Source organism: Budorcas taxicolor, chromosome 16 (assembly GCF_023091745.1).
Source record: "Budorcas taxicolor isolate Tak-1 chromosome 16, Takin1.1, whole genome shotgun sequence".
Classification (NCBI taxonomy): domain Eukaryota; kingdom Metazoa; phylum Chordata; class Mammalia; order Artiodactyla; family Bovidae; genus Budorcas; species Budorcas taxicolor.
In genome coordinates, this window is record NC_068925.1 from 81,361,578 (window position 1) to 81,378,720 (window position 17,143).

General features: G+C 55.7%; 1 protein-coding gene across 1 annotated transcript; it reads right to left on the bottom strand.

Moving 5' to 3' along the window:
- Window positions 1–1,630: 1,630 nt before the first annotated feature.
- TIMM17A (translocase of inner mitochondrial membrane 17A) lies at window positions 1,631–13,560 on the bottom strand. The gene is made up of 6 exons (XM_052653882.1): window positions 13,491–13,560; window positions 9,354–9,453; window positions 9,168–9,231; window positions 5,706–5,834; window positions 4,983–5,093; window positions 1,631–2,121 (listed from the first exon to the last, which is right to left on the bottom strand). The coding sequence occupies exons 1-6, from the start codon at window positions 13,514–13,516 to the stop codon at window positions 2,036–2,038; spliced, it is 516 nt and encodes a 171-aa protein (XP_052509842.1). The 5' UTR covers window positions 13,517–13,560; the 3' UTR covers window positions 1,631–2,035.
- Window positions 13,561–17,143: the final 3,583 nt, after the last annotated feature.

Below are 17,143 nucleotides of genomic sequence, written 5' to 3' on the forward strand. Positions count from 1 at the left end.
GGTTTCCGGGTTCCCACCTGCCATCCTGCATGTGGTGGAATCAAAAAGAACTGGCCTTCCATCTTTTTCAGGGCTCTCCTCTTCCACCCCACCCCTCATTCTAGAAAATTCATCCGTACCCAAGGATCGCTTCAGAGATGCTGAGTTGACCAGTAAAATGGAAAAACATGCCAGCATCACACACATACCCCAGAGACTCTGAATTCACAAGCAAGGAACTTGCTTTCCAAACCGATGCCCCGTTTAAGAGGAGTTTTGGGGACCTTAAGAAACATAAAGCATCTTCCCTACATGCCCTCAGCTTTGAACTGTTCTTGTGATGAAGCCTCCTTACATTTACACCTGGAAGTTAAACCAGCTACAGATTGAAAGACAAACCCCGGATACTCACAAATGGCTAAAAAGTACAGCGTCGTCAGTCACCGGGAGAACGCAAGTCAGAACCACAATGAGATACACCTCACAGGCACTAGCCTGGCTATAGAGGAAAACGCTGGCGAGAGTGTAGAAAACTGGAAGCCTTGTGCACTGCTGGTGGAAACATCACATGGTGCAGCGACTGTGGGAGAGTGTGGTGCTTCCTCAGAAGCTGAGCACAGAATCACCACACTCACAGCAGTCCCACTCCTAGGAATGTGCCCTGAAGAACCACCAGCAGGGACTCAGACAGCCACACGCCCATGTCCACAGCAGCATCACTCAAATGTCCGTCACGGAAGAATGGAGGGATGAAATGTGGTCTCTGCCTACGATGCAGTGTTATTACTCAGCCGCCCAAAGGCATCAATGACGGCCTAGACGAACAGCAACGCAGGCAGACAGAAGCCACAGGCTCTGCTTACGCGAGGTGCCCAGGAGAGGCAGACCTGTGCTGCCGGAAGCTGGGGGGCGGGGTGGGGTTGGGGGGCTTACCACCCACCAGCTGCTGCTGCAGAAGTTCTGGGATGCTAAAGGTGGTTGATGCGCTGTTTTATATTCCACCTACTTGTATATTTAATGGTTAAAAGAAGCATTATGTCCTGTGTATTTTACCACAAAGACAAAGCTCAAACCAGCATGAGTAAATTCAGTGCTTGCTACGTATGCAGCACTGAGCTCACCACACACACGGCAGTCACACCGAGCAGGCAATGGGGAAGAGCCACAGCCTGTCTTCTGGAGGGCCACTGGGCATTTCCACCACCAGCAAAGTGGCCGATTCTGAGCTGCCAATCTGTTTCTAGTCCCAACCAGACCGCAGAGGACACCCCTTACAAAGATCAGCTTCAAGGGCTTGCCACACACTGAAACAACCTGGACTTTATATACTTTCCAGCACACAAAGCACAGGAGACACCAGCCTTCTCCAGCGCTATTACTTGCTCCGCGAACCTCTGACACAGAGCTGGGTTTACTGGAAGGAAGCTTTGCTGATGATTAAGAATCGAAACCCAGAAGCCTCGAAGGTGAGGAGTTCGCGTCTTGCCGCCAACACCCACGAACCAGGACGTAGCTGCACCCGCAGGGGGAAGGCCAAGCGGCGCCCAGCGGGCGGCGCGTGCCGTGCACGGACCCGCGGGCCACTGCGCGCAGTCTTCAGTGGACTCTGCCTTGTCGGAATTTGAGGATGAAAAGCAGAACTCTACAACTCATTCTAAAAGAGAGGGCAATCTCCAGGCATTTTTTATTATTCGACTAACAGAGCAAAGACAGGCCGACAAGCCCCCGAGGAAAGTCACGCTTCGTGGCTGTTTGCCGTGCTGTCTTTCATCTTCTAAGCACTCACTGTGTTTCCTTCTAAGGATTTTAGACATTTATTTTGATCACAAATGCAATCCAAGTGTGAATAAATAAATGTATTATCTTTTAAGATTCCCACCCCACCCCACCCGCCACCCCAACCATGTTCCTTTAAATAGAAAAAGGTGCTGAAAGTCTCTTCACAGCCTGTTTGGCCACAGTTGTCCCCACCGCGGTTTCAGAACCAGACTGAACCTGATCTTCTGACATCCTTCCTCAGACTGAGCTCACTCTGTGCAAGTCCGGGAGGGAAGTCCTACTGGTACTGCCGATACTCCCCAAAGGGCGAGGCTGGCAACTGCGCAGAAGGCAGCTGGGAGGGGTCTTCAGCAAACGGAGGCCCTGCAGTTCAGAGAGAAGTTAGATGCCACCTAAATACTATGTAGTTTGAAGGAACAAGTCTCTGTAGAGAGCAAATCAATCAACTCAAAAAGAAATCCTGCTACATTCGAGCTGTAATCGAACGTTTGTGGGGCTGCTCGACTCCCACGAGCCCGCCTCCTCGGTGTCAGCATAGGCAGCTCCCCCACCCCCGATGGACGGCTCTACACGTCCCTCACGGTCAGATGGCCTAGTGACAGCAAGGGGCAGCACGCCAGTTTTCAAGCAACTGCTGAGCGAGCTGCCGTGTCAAGACCGCACCAATCTCTCACACCTCCCGACATATTTTTCAGTAGCTATTTAAAATTATTTTCACAAAGTTTAAGTACCTCAGTCATATTTCAAGAGAACTCAGTAATACAATCTATACATTGATGCACGCAAGAAGCAGGTTCTGCAGTGGGAAGACAGGCCCGCCCCCAGCTTACACAGACGCTAAGTGCAGCAGCTGGTGCTTTCGAAGCGGGGCACAGCCTCCCTGACCCAAGGAAGAACGTGGCTTTTTAACAGAAAGCCTGTAACGGTGGTGATCACCCCGCTTCCCTCTGGCGCATGAGGGCAGGCTGAAGGACTGGGGGAAGAGGCCCGCAGGAAAGAGGGCTCTTTCCAGAGCTCCATTCACCCCAGTGATTGCTCTTCTTCACTCTAAAATATGTTCATTCCAGAAAGCTGGAGGAGACACTGGGTGAAAAAGATAAACCAAAAATAACCCTTGTTACCATTTGGATTCAGTTTTATTTTTTAAGAATTTTTCATGTAAGTTAATTGGAAACACACAATTAACGTTCCAAATACTTCCGCCCCCACAAAGCTTTTTGGAAACATCTCAGTCTAAGCTCAACAGCATTTCCTTCAGCTTTTCCTTCTGAGGACAGAAGCCTAAAGCGAGGGAAACAAGACTGGCTCCCACAAGATCGTGTGACTGACCTCTCCTTACATCAATTTCCGAATTCCTGAAAATATGCAACTTTTCTGATGTTTTATGTGAAATCTTTCAAACTAAAGCGTTAAACTGAAAAGCAAAAGCAAAATCACAACAGAATATTAAGAACTGATGGCTGAAAACAGAAGGGAGGCATGAGGGCCAGGGGTCACCTGGGTCACCCACTGGCGCGCTGAGCAGGCCTGTGGGAGCCCTGCCCCAGAAGACCCCACATCAGGGAAACCGAACCGAACTAGAAGCTGTGACCAGCTCCGAGCTCTGGGACAGATATTTTCCGAGCTCCAAAAGTAACTTTCAACCGCCATCCCCACTCAATGATCCTGTGTCTTTCTGCTGCCTGACGTCAAGGAATATCCCTGTTGAGACAACTCGCGTTTTCTGATTTCCAGGAACCCGCACATGTTGACTGTGGAGCAGACACCGCCTGGCCACGTCACGGGCGCTGGTGGCCCAGCCTTCCACGCTCCCTGGCGCTGGACAGGAGGGGCAGGCAGCACCGTGCCACACTCCCAGCGTCAACAGCTCCCCCCGCCAGCTCCAGAGCGAGCCCCCGACCAGGGGTCACCCGGCCCAAGAAGCACCACCCCCAGGTCTCGCCTCACTCCTCTGAGCATGTGCCAGACCCACGTGCCCACTGCCCCCGGTGGCCAGTGCACGTGCGCGCACACACACAGCACACAGCACAGGACACAGGCTGGCCACCATGAGCCTCCCACGTGCTCACTGCCCCCGGTGGCCAGTGCTTGCATGCGCACACACACATGTGCACGTGCACACACACACACGCGCACACACACACACACAGGACACAGACTGGCCACCATGAGCCTCCCACGTGCCCACTGCCCCTGGTGGCCAGTGCACGCCTGCACACACACACGTGCACACGCACTCGCGCACACACACGCACACAGCACAGTACACAGCACAGTACACAGGCTGGCCACCATGAGCCTCCCACGTGCCCACTGCTCCCGGTGGCCAGTGCAATGCACGCGTGCACACACGTGCACACGCACACACGCGCACACACACACACAGAGGACACAGACTGGCCACCATGAACCTCCCACGTGCCCACTGCCCCCGGTGGCCAGTGCACACCCGCGCACACACACATGCACACGCACACGTGCGCACACACACGCGCGCACGCACACACAGGACACAGGCTGGCCACCACGAGCCTCCCACGTGCCCACTGCCCCTGGTGGCCAGTGCACGCCTGCACACACACATGTGCACACGCACACACACACACGCATGCGCACACACACAGAAGACACAGACTGGCCACCATGAGCCTCCCACGTGCCCACTGCCCCCGGTGGCCAGTGCACGCCCGCGCGCACACACACGTGCGCACACACGCACGCACACACACACGCACGCGCACACACACATAGGACACAGGCTGGCCACCATGGCCCGCCCACGTGCCCACTGCCCCCGGTGGCCAGTGCACGCCCGTGCACACACACACGCACACACGTGCACACGCGCGCACACACACACACACGCACAGGACACAGGCTGGCCACCATGAGCCTCCCACAGCTACAGGATCTCCCTTCACACAGCTCTAAAATGATCAGCAATTTCTTACAAGAAGCAAACGAGTGCTGACGAGGCCTGACGTCCATGAGCAAGGTCAGGGCAGGCCATCTGCCGTCGCGCCGAGCTCGGTGCTCCTCTGAACACACACAGTCCACTGCGCCCACACCGACCTTTTCAACCAGAACTGCCCCTGCGCCCACACTCCTCACCGAGCTCAGTACACGCGCCCATCGTGCATGGAGCTCAGAAGGCCACGTCTGAGCAGACAGACTCTGTTTCATTCCAAATGCCTGGGCTGTGTGCCACCAGAGAGACGACTCACCGTTGGGAAACTGGGCAGACGCAAAGCGTGTCAACAAGATGCCAGCGCCTTCGATGAGAGCCAGGAGAACGCCACCCACGGCAGCCGACCCGACCATGGCCACTGGCCCATCTGAGGGCGTTGGTGGGGGAGGGAGACAGAGATCCAGGTTAGTGTCAGGGCACGGACGGACAGGCCGTCCACAGGCCAAGCCCAGCTCAGGGCCTGCTTATGCAAATAAAGTTTTATCGGAACAACACGCACGTGCACTCACGTGCGGTCGGCAGTGGCTCTCGGGCTGTGCCGGTAGAGTCGAGTGCTTGTGACAGAGGCGTCACGACCCACAAAGTCCACACGCTCGGCCCCCCGGTGACCCCGGCTCGCCCCCCGGTGACCCCGGCTCACCCCCCGGCCCAGAGGAGCTCCGGGCTGCTCTAACCCCGGGACCCAGAAGGTTCTGCGCTCTACACTGACAGCGCTGTGTGGCAGGTCCACAGCTCAGTGCAGACCCAGGGGGGAGAGGCCTGGTCACAGCTGCTCGGGGGGAACTGGACCGTGAGCGGCTCCGACCTCGGCGGTTACTGGTCGGAGCTCTAGGTGCTCACACGCTCAACATTCCAAGTGACAGATCCCTCCCCTTTGCCCAGTTCACACCTGCACCCACACTAAACCGGCTGCCACGAGGCTCGGTTCCGCCGCTACAGGCGAGCCGGGGTCAGACGGCTACACGCGTGCGCGTCTTACTTCTCGCCGCCAGGATGGCTCCGGTCAAGGCGCCGCTCGTGATGGAGTTCCAGGGGTCTTCCTTCCCTCTGACCTGAACCATACTGCAGTCAATCATGGAAAACAGGCCTCCCCAAACCGCGAAGCTCCCTGTTTAATTAAAGGAACAAAACACACTTCACTGTTCTAATCTTACATTTTAAACGTATAGTCAAAAACAAGCTTAAACAACAACACTCACTATGTTCTTAAATTCCCGCACTCTAACTAAGGGCTGAACAAGAGTCAGAACGCGTGTCTTTTTAATAAAGCTCGGGCTCTATCAGTGAGCAGCCACGGCCCGAAGCCTCGGCGGACCGGGCTCCGCACACTCAGAGCCGCTTCGGCAGAGCGTGTGCACCTGCCTTCCATCCTTTAACACAGCTTCCCCTTTCGTCTCTTCCTTGTCTTCAGTCAGAGCCACTAAGCACCTGCTCTCTGAAAGTCAGCAGTGAGAACAGAGAAGACGCCCAGGTCCTCTGCAGTGCGTCACAGACTCAGAGCATAGGGCAGCGTGAGTGGCAAGACTTATGGAGCCGCTGCGAGGGATGGAGACTGCCTTCCCCACTCCTTTCCACCTTCACTCCTCAAGCACGAAGCTGAAAGCAACCCTCAGTCAGATTACTTCACCCTGAAACTCTTCCTAGACGGTGACTGGTTTGTAAAAACGACAAGCACCCACACGTACGAGTGTAGGAGTGCACACGGAATCTAGGAAGGGGACACCGAGCTCTCCGCTGTCAGCAGCTCCAGGGGCTGATGGTAACAGATGGTAACAGGTGAGTCAGCTTCTTTGCGCTTTTGTTTTCCAAGTCTTCTAATGTGAGCACACAGCGTGCGCTCCACAGAAAGGGTTCTTGTATTTACTACAATTTAAAAAGTAAGAAAAAGGATGTGAGGAGCCCTCATGCTGGGATCCCGCACCCTCTGAAACCTCTGGATGCAGGGGTGGGCTGGCCAGGGCCAGGGTCTGAGCCCAATCAGCAGACCTCTGTTCCTCCCCACACGCTACCACCAGTCAGCTGAGCACCAGCCTGCTCACCACTGGCCGTGCACCAGACACTCCAGATGACAGGACTGAGTCACCCCTTCCAGCTCAGGGGGGCCCTGCCCTGCGAGAGACGACGCCCAGGCGTGTCAGTCACCTGACCACACTCACACGAGGCCCGCCCGCTCCACTCCTCCTCAAGGTCTGAACCTCCCACCCCAAGGATGCCTGCCAGAGTGAGCCAGGGGCTGACGAGAATGGGGACTGGTTCATGCAGACGGGGGCCCGAGAGGGCAGCCGCGGCCAGGGCAGGTGAGCAGGGGTCCACAGGAGGGATGCTCCCAGGCACGGGGGTCCATGTGCCCACGTCGAAGGGTGTCGGGCAGGGTGGAAGGTGTACAAAGGGAGAAAGGAGGAGGACTCTGTGGGCCTGGACTGGAATCAGGACTGTCACTGTGAACCCGATTTCCAATGCAGACAGACACACAGAAGACAGGTCTAAATGTGTGCGTGTGCTTAAGCAGTTAGAGGGCCCACGTGTACATAAGTAAATACACAGGGCGTTCCTAAGAAGGCCTGGGAAGGGCCACAGCCCACAGCAACGATGCTAGGGCCCAGACTGTGCCTCTAAGTACTGTTCTCAACGGGAAGGAATGGCTGACTACACTCGGGATGAGTCCAGGTGCACAGACGGGCTGGAAGAACGGGAACGTGTCAAAACATCTTGGTTCCGCTCTGGAAATAGACCTTTCAGGACACAGCTATGGCTTTCCCACGTTGCCCTTCCCAGGAGTTGGCTGGAAGAGCTCAGTCTATACTCCCTGAACTAAATTCGAAATGCATCCCAGTATTTGTATTTATTTTAAATAATGTTTTTTAATTCATTCATTTTGGCTGCACGGGGTCTTCTTCGCTGGGTGAGGGCTTTCTCTAGCTGTGGGGGGCTCCTCTCTAGCTGAGGGGGCTCCTCTCTAGCTGAGGAGGCTCCCCTCTAGCTGTGGGGGCTCCCCTCCAGCTGCGGGGGGCTCCCCTCCAGCTGCCGTGGGCGGCGGTCTCCCCGTGGCAGCCTCCCCTCTTGCAGTCTGGGCTCTTGGCGCATGCACGGCCGCAGCAGCTGTGGCGGCGGGCCCAGCCGCCCTGTGCATCCCTGACTGGGGATTGAGCCCGTGTCCCCCGCACTGCAAGGCAGGTCCCTAACCACTGGACCGCCAGGAAGTCCCAAACCCAGTACATTACTAACTGGCGTCCGTACTGAATTCAGGTTTCCTCAGTTTTTACGTCTGTTTCCGGTCCCATCGTGTGTTCAGCTGCTACAGCCCCTTAGGCCGACCCTGGCTGCGACAGTCACCTGTTCTTTTATTCAGTGAAAACGCATGTGATAGAAGCAGCCTCTCAAGACGCCTGATCACACTCACAGGGCCTCTGCATTTATCGAAGGTCAGGGTGGGGTGTGTACGTCTTTACTACTTATCACCCCTGAACAACGTCGTTACCATTAGACCAGAGGAAAATGAGTCAGTTTACTCTCCAAGGTGTCCAACTATCACAGTGGGAAGAACAGGAAACAGATACACCATCACGTCAACCTTGGAGCCTCCATTTCCTCCGCTGGAAAACAGAGATACTACTACTTGCCTTCCGTGTTGCCATGAGGGCTAAATAAAATAATGGAGCACTTGGAAAGCTCAGCACGCAACAGGCACTCAATAAACAGCACAGGCCAGCTACCACCTTCTAAAGAGAAAAAATGCTATAAAAACAAAGAGAGAAAGAGAGACCATCTCTTCTGCCGCATGAAGAGAGGAGAGAGGGACCATCGCCGCCGCCGCACAGACTAAGCGGAGGCTGGGGGCTGGCTCCGCCTCCGTGCTGGACGTGGTCCCTTTGGCCTGACGGCGTCTCTGTAAGCAGACACAAGCGTCCAGCTTTCCTGTCCTCTCTTCTCCCAGCTTCCAAGTAACCAGGCTTAAAGAGCGTGAGGAACATCTCCTCCACTTCTGCACTGACGTCCAGGAGCTGATGGGAGGAGCCCCATCAGTCCCACCAAGAGCTCGCGAACCCCGACCCTTCCACTCATACTCATCAGCTTCACGCTACCCTAGACACTATCACTCCAGACTCACAAACCTAAGCTGTGGACACACCGTCTTCCTTCTGGACAAGAGGGGAAAATAAAACAAAGACCGACAGAGGCAGAACGCCACCAAGCTTCTGAAGGCAGAGCTCCAGCTGGGCGCTGCAATCTAAGTTAGAATGAATCATGAACCAAGAACCCTCAGAAGGGGACAAGCAGTTATTTAGACCTAACTAAGATCACTAACTCGTAAAATCTACAAAAGAAAAGGGGAAAAAAATAAACAAAAAACAGAGCTTCATCTTAAAACAAACAAACAAACAAACAAACAAACAAACACAGAAAAAATCGCTTGGAGTTCAAACAGCAACACTCTGCTTACCTCCCAACTGCGGAGCCCTGGTTTTAATAGCTGTCAAACTCCCCCGTAGTCTGTGGTTTACTCCCTGTAAAGGAACAAAAGGAGATGTATCAGGAGAATAACATGTTTCCAACCCACTGACAGGCCCGAGTGACATTAGCAAACAGCGACCACGTGATGGGACCGTGAGACTGGTCGCCCACTTACCACCGGAGAATTGCGGAAGCCTTTGACTGCCTGGAAGATCCCACCACCTATGGCTCCCATCGTAAAGGCCCCACCGCAGTCGTCCACAATGCGCCAGGGGCTACGGACAGGAAAGAGAAAGGCCCAAGATGAGCACAGCTCTCATTTACAAGCCACAGAACCCCTTGCTGACAAGGGACACGCCAGACTCCAGTGCAGGGCCCACGGCAACCAGGAACGGCCGGCCCACAGAACAGAGAAGAGGATCCCAGACAGGTGGAGCTGCGCCGCCCAAGTCCTCCAAGCTGAGGGAGGGAACTGGCTTCAGCTCCCTGCTGTTCACAGCGCTCCCTCGCTCACTCAGCTGCTGGTGCATCTACCCTAAGCTGGCACGGCGCAAAGCAAACTAACAAGCGTTAGGAAATCACACTATAACCAAACGGTGATCCACCTGCCTCACGATCAAGCTAAGCTCTCCAGAAGGAGCAAAATTTAAAGCTGAGACCCAAAGAATCAGGCTTCAACAAGTGCAGAGGAAGACACACCATTTAATATTTAAATTTTAAAACTTCTTTTCAGGTTTACTGAGTCCACGTTAGCACTTGGAACTTTAGCTTGTATCGATCCACTTAGCACGTTGGTAACCTCTCATATCTGATCATTAGAGGTTAAATTTGTAACCTGGTCTCCAAATGCAGCTCCCCAGCGCACACAGCACAGTGACATCTGATGGATTCCATCAGTGGAACGGAACTGATGTTCCAGGAATCTGGCTCGCTAAAAACTTAGTCTGGGAATGGGAATCCCCTGGTGGTTCTGGTTGGGACTCAGCGTTCTCACTGTGGTGGCCCCGGGTTCCATCCCTGGTTGGGGAACTAAGATTCTGCAAGGCAGAACAACAAACAAGTCTGTGAACAGTCCAGTTCATAAATAAGCGTCTTTTCTAATCTCCAGGGTAAAGTGGGCGACTCACCTGCTCAAGTACACATGAGAGTCTAGCGCGTCACTTGCTGCTGGAGAGTCTGAATAATGAGTAATTTCTGACTTTGCCAGATAGAAATACAAAACCCTGAAGCTGAAACACCTTGTCCTCTCCAAGCCTAATACAAACCAGAGGCTGGTACGGAATGAAGATCTCATGCGACAGATACCCAACTGTCAGCCGGATGCTTCCCGGCCTGGCTACCCCAGGCTCCCTTTAACAAGCCGGAAAGCAAAACCAGCAAATGCAGGCTCTGGGCAGGCTCCACCCACAACCTACTGAGTCAGAGTCTGAAGGCAGCCCAGTCCGTGGGCAACCCGACTTCTCGCTAAAGGATGAGCAGGCAGAGCTCTGAGACTGAGAAGGGTTAGGGGATCCTCCTCAAACCGGCAGAAACATTAATAGAGCTGAGTTCCCTGGTGGCCCAGGGGTTAAGACTTGGTGCTTTCACTGCTGAGGCCGAGTTTGATTCCTGGTTGGGGAAGTAAGATCCCATAAGCTACTTGGTGCAGCCAAGAAAAAAAAAAAAGAAGACAAAGGAGAGTCACTAGCTGTAAAAGGTTAACGATCCTATGATCAGAACAGAAATGAGCATTTTAAAAATCAGTAAAAAACAGCAGGATTCAGATCAGAGAGCAGCCACAGTATTCCACAAGACGATGTCTAAAACGAATGGAAAAAAAAATAAATAAAAAAATGCAAGATGGAAACAGCTTCTGAACCACGTCTGCGGAAATCAGTGTTCCCTCACAAAGCTAAGTTGAGCCCAGACTCTAAATACAAATGCCAGGCAAACACAGGGCAACAGGGAACCAATGATGAATCACAAGATCAAAAGTTAACATTTTTAAAATGCCCAATACGGTGGGCTTCCCGGTGGCTCAGTGGTAAAGAATCCTCCTTCCAGTGCAGGAGACATAGGTTCAGTCTCCGAGTCAGGAAGATCCCCTGGAGATCTACCGGCAGCCCACTCCAGCGTTCTCGCCTGGAGAACTCCATGGACAGAGGAGCCTGGCGGCTACAGTCCAAGGGGATGGGGACGCAGAGTCAGCTAAGACTGAGTGGCTGCACAGTACACGGTTTAGGCGGGTCATGACGCAAACAGCCTTACCTTCTGGAAAGCCGGCCTATTTCCTCATGGAGTGAAGTGGTAGCTGCTCAGTCGTGTCCGACTTCTTGCAATGCCATGGACTGCAGCCCACCAGGCTCCCCTGTCCCTGGGACTCTCCAGGCAAGAACACTGGAGTGGGCTGCCATTTCTTACTCCAGGGGATCTTCCCGACCCAGGGATTGGACCCGGGTCTCCCGCACTGCAGGCAGATGCTTTACCATCTGAGCCACCAGGGAGGCCCTTATAGAGTGCTTAGTCTTTTAACTTTGCAAAAGAATATTCCTGTCTCCTCTCCATTTTACAGATGAACAGAGGCTAAGAGATGAAGCACTTTGAGCAAGATCACACAGGTATTGATAGAACCAATTCAAATACAAACCCCCCAAGTTCTTTCTACCACAGACCAAGGGCTTCTGAGAACACGTGATCAAAGAGTAAGATGAAGATGAAGCTGTGACATACTCAGGACGGAACTAAAGAGCCTCCTGATGAAGGTGAGAGAGTGAAAAGGCTGGCTTAAAACTCAACGTTCAGAAAACTAACAAGAGCATGGCGTCGGGTCCCATCAAACAGATGGAAAAGTAGAAACAGTAACAGGCTTTCTTCTCTTGGGCTCCAAAACCACTGCGAATGATGACTGGAGCCATGAAATTCAAAGACACTTGCCCCTTTTCAGGAAAGCTGTGACAAACCTAGACAGTGTATTAAAAAGCAGAAACATCACTTTGCCAACAAAGGTTCGTATAGTCAAGGCAATGGTTTTTCCAGTATTCATGTACAGATGTGAGAGTTGAACCATAAAGAAGGCTGAGTGCCGAAGAATTGATGCTTCCAAATTGTGGTGCTGGAGAAGACTCTTGAGAGTCCCGTGGACTGCAAGGTCATCAAACCAATGGATCCTAAAAGAAATCAACCCTGAATACCCACTGGAAGGGCTGAAGCTGAAGCTTTGGCCACCTGGTGTGAAGAGCTGACTCACTGGAAAAGACCGTGATGCTGGAAGACTGAGGGCAGGAGCAGAAGGGGGCAACAGAGGATGAGATGTTGGACGGCATCATCGACTCAATGGACATGAGTTTGAGCAAACTCCAGGAGCTAGTGAAGGTCAGGGAAGCCCGGTGTGCGGCCGTCCATGGGGTCACAAAGAGTCAGACACAACCTAGAGACTGAACAAACTGAATAGAGAATGGAAATTTAATATTCTAAAATCTTTAACCCAACACACTCACATACTTCCCCCTCCTACCGCCCCGTGTCACATCATACGGAGGAGCAAGTGACAACGGCGGCGCCGCGCTGAGCCCTGCACACCTGAGCACCACCCACGAAGGGGGGCCACTGTCTTTGGAGAAGATAAATTTAAAGAGCTGGGAGGCGCTGAAACACACGCTCTGTCTCATTTCAGGGAGGGCAACAGCACGAAGCTGCAGCCGGGCTAGCTCGCAGCGTCAAAGCCCTGGGCCCTTTCACACAGCTGGGGAACACCCTGGCTCCTGCTCCTGCACTCTTGCACAAGAACTCAAGTAACAAGATCTGATTTGTCCTTCTTGACCCCAGAAGGCTTGAACGCCTCCACGCTTTCATTCCTGGGACAGACGAACGAACGGACCGCTGTCGGCGACTTGGAGAGCACACTCGACTCGCCCCGTTCTCCTGGGCGCGCCGTCCCGTCCCCACCACGCGGGTCCCCCTCCACCGCCCGCTCCCCACCGCCCGGACCGCAGCCGCCGCGCCACGCGGACCCTCCCAGGACACCGCCGCCTCCCCTCGCAGGGCGAGCCGCGCGGACGCAAGGGCGAGCCCAGGATCGCCAGCGGGCAGCGGGGATGCTCCGCACACGCCGCCGGGCAGGGGTCGCGGCGACACAGACGAGCCGGGGCGCCCTCGAGCCGCCGCAAGGTCACCGGGATCAGCTCCGGCGGCCCCAGCCGGCCGCTCACGTCCGGGTGCCCACGGCCCCTGGCGCCGCCCAGCCCGCAGCTGAGGGCGGCCTCGAACCGGGAGCGCGGGGGCCCGGGGATCGGGGGCCGAAGGCGGCAGCGGGGCAGGCGGCAGGCAGGCTCACCAGGGCTCGCGCGCGTACTCCTCCATCTTGCCTCCGCGGCTCCGCGATGCCGGGCGAACAGAGCGGGGCCGGCCCGGCGGCGGAAGTGATCCCAGGAGGAGAGCGCTGGACTCTGCGAGGATTGGCTGGCCGCCTCCCGCTGCAGCCAATCGGAGCCGGGGACGGAGCTGCGGGGCTCCGGGCGGGGCGAGGGCGGGACCCCGGCTCAGGGGGAGGGGCTGGGGGGCGGGGCTCCTGGCGGAAGGCAGGGCTCTGAGAGTGGGCGGGGCTCCGGCGCAGGTGCCGGGGCGGGGCGTAGGGTGCCGGGGCGGGGCGTAGGGTGCCGGGGGCGGGGCGTAGGGTGCCGGGGGCGGGGCGGGGCTCCAGGTACCCAGCACTGAAGTCACCCACCCGGGCCGCTCCGCTAGAGCTCCCCTAACTCCTGGACCCGTTTCTTTGTTCCAGCACCTGGCTGTCAAGTGTGAATGAATGCCACCTACTTCGTCTGGGTGGGTGAGGCCCCACCGACTCCCCGGAGCTCCGTGAGGGCAGGCAGTGCCCAGGTCCTTTGACTCTCAGCGCCCGGAAGTAGTGGGTGTCCCTTAAATGTTTGTGATAATCTGGGACGCTGTGACCTGTGGGGGTTTCTACACACCGGAGCATGAGAAGGTCTCCCCTTGGAAACCGTTGCCATAAGCAGGTCTCCTGACAAGGCTGAGGCAGGACTGCCCCTGGAGCAGGGGTCTTCACGCTCCAGGACACTAAAGGTACAGCTCTCTCTCCCCTCACTTGAGCAGACTGTCTGCCCTCCAGGGTAATAGCGATGTACAGTGAGCTCACAGACTGATGGCATCTTGTGTGGAGGATGCAAGGGAGAAGCCTTCTCCACACTCACACCTGCAGAGGGATGCACGTTTTCAGAACCGACATCCCCTTAGAGGGTCCTACTCCCCAGTGGGTTGAGCTCCAGTGAGCCAGAGGCTTGGGTGCCTCAACAGCTCCACCCAGCAGGAGGTCGCCGCCCCCAGCCCCACCTGGCCTGATGGCTGTGGATGAGTGAGGCTGGCACCACCTCCGGCTCTGGGTCTGGGGCTCTGGTCTATGACTGGGGCCTGATGGGGGTTTAGGCTGGGCAGGGGTGGGGGTGGGGAGGTGGGCTCTTTTCTGCCCTCTCCCCCCTCTCCCCACCCACTTTTCAGGAAGATGTGTGCCCTCTGCCCTCTCTCTTGGGGCTCTCCGCTCCTCCCAGGAGTGTGGGCCAGGCCAGGGGCTGGCTTCAGAGACAGAGTCTGCTTCGCCAGAGGAACCTCCGGCCTCCCTGACGGGGAGGAAGCTGGGGAGGCCGTAAACGGTACGGACAGACCAAGTGCTCACAGCGTCCCTTGCTTTGTGTGCGCCATCGTATTTGGTGTCTTCAATAACTCCATGGTGCTTGCAGTGAGCATTCTTCTTTCTCCAGGTACTTCTAGGATTCTTGTCTTCCATTTCCTGCAGCTCAGAAAGGGTAAATAACTCACTCAAGGGCACACACTTCAGATTTGAGCCCATGTCATTCGACTCTGGAGACACAGCCTTATCTGCCACACTATACTGCCACCCAATAGTCCTGAAAATGTGGCTTTCCTGGGTCCACTCAGTCCAGCTGAGAGCCACTCTAAGCATTAGTTAATTGCGTCTAGCTCCCTGCCCGCCACCTGTACCACACCTTCCGGGCAGGGTTTGGGGTCCCGGGCCTTCCCTCCCTCTGGTACAGTGATGCTGGGTTTTCTCTGGGGGCCAGGCTGCCCCATAATCCTGTCACTCTTTGATCAGGAGGCTGTGAGTCCTGCCCTGCAAGTGTGGAAGCTCTGCTTTATATTTTGAGTTTAGAACCTGCAGGAAGAGATGGCTTCTGAAACCAGGTGCCCTGGGCCGAGTGACCCTGCCTCAGGAGAAGGAAGCCTGCTTCGGGGCTGGACAGAGCCGCGTTCACCTGCCCTGTCGAGAAGCTGGCTGGGATGGTGCCAGAGCTCTGGTCACAGAAGATGGTGCCTCTTCTGGGTGGGAGAGAGGCCCAGACAGACGGTCGGGGGGTGGGAGCGAGAGACACTTCTGGCCACACGGCCCCCGGAGCCCCCTAGGCCAGCCCAGGGCCTTGGTGTGCCCACTGGGGGCTGCCTGACTCCCCACAAGATTAGTGTGTCTCCCTGGAGTTCTGGGCAGTTGCTTCCCCTCTCCTGTTTTATTAATACTTTCCCTTATAGCACATGTAGGCGTTTTTTACCTCAATCGATTTCACATTTGAAAGAGAATGACCACACTGTAATCACTCTTGTATCTCTCTACAGGGCCTGGTCGGTGAGGGGCGGGGGGAGGGAGAGGGATCTAAACATACCAGCCTTGAATGAATGAATAAGTGAATGATGAGAACCAGGTGGACGGTGAGTGTGTACACACGTACATTCGTGCGTGCCCGTGTGGATGAGAGAGGAGGTGGGATACGGAGACAGGACCCAGGCCCGGAGTTAGCGTGCACGATCGTGACCCCTGCAGCTGGTGACTGCGTGCTCACTGCCCGTCAGCTGTATTAACCACGCGCCTTATATCTGATGCCCACAGCCACCCTCTGAGGCTGGCGCAGTGCTGTCTTTATTTGACAGATGATGGAGCTGGATCTCAGAGGAGGAGATGGCTGGCCAGAACCCGTGTGGGGTGAGCAGTGGGCCCAGGACCTAGGGGGCCAGGTCAGCTGCCCGGGGAGCCCGAGCGTGAGCCGTGGAACTGGCCTCTCTGCTGTGCTCCTGCCGCCCCTGCGCTTCTCTTCTGAGACATTCTGTGAGCTCTCTGTTTTTCAATAAATTATTTGAAAGTATTTGTCTGTTAACTGTCTTCACCGCTAGACTGGAAGCTCCGGGAAGGCAGGACACACTGATTTCCTGTCTTTAGTAACACCCCTTGCTCTTAGACGCCAGTCCTGTCACGTAGTCAGCACTCATCAGCATGTGTTCTGAAAAGAAGGAGCCCCGGGGCCCCGAAGCCCCTGCTCCCCCTCCCCGCTCACCCCTGCACTCCAGCTCCACCAGCCAGCCCACTCCCCCTCCAGCCTCATCCCGAAGTGAGACTAGCGGGCCCCCAGTGCCAGGGCCAATCTTTCTCCCAGCTGGTCCCTGGGCTCAGTAAGTGCCGACATGTGGCTCTCTCTCTCTGGCTTAGGGTGGAATGTCGCCAGGGAAGATGGAAGCCGCTGCGCGATGGGCGACCCCGGGACTTCTAGACTCTGCGACGGGAGGCTGAGTGCCCTTGTGTCTTGTCCAGGACGGCAAGGTGGACGCGCAGTGGAAGCAGCGGAGCAAAAGCTGCCAGACCGTTGCAACAGGATGCCTCCTAACGGCCGGAGCTGAATTTCCCTGAAGACACACCGCCCCGGGCCGTACTCTGGGTCTCTACGTGCTGAGGGCCGGGGCTCCTCCCGACACCTGCACAGGAGATGCCCCAGCAGAAGAAGGGCCAGACCAGCGAGGGAGGTTGGAGGCCCCCCCCTCAGAGCATCTGGAGGCCGACGGCCCTTTCAGAAATCCCTGACTCCCTCACATCCCACTTTCTCCCCCAAGCACTCCTGTTTTCCGTCTGGGAACACAGAGGGCTTCCTTGTCTCTCTCTCTCGGGAAGTGTCTGGGCCAGCCTGGAGCCTCCGG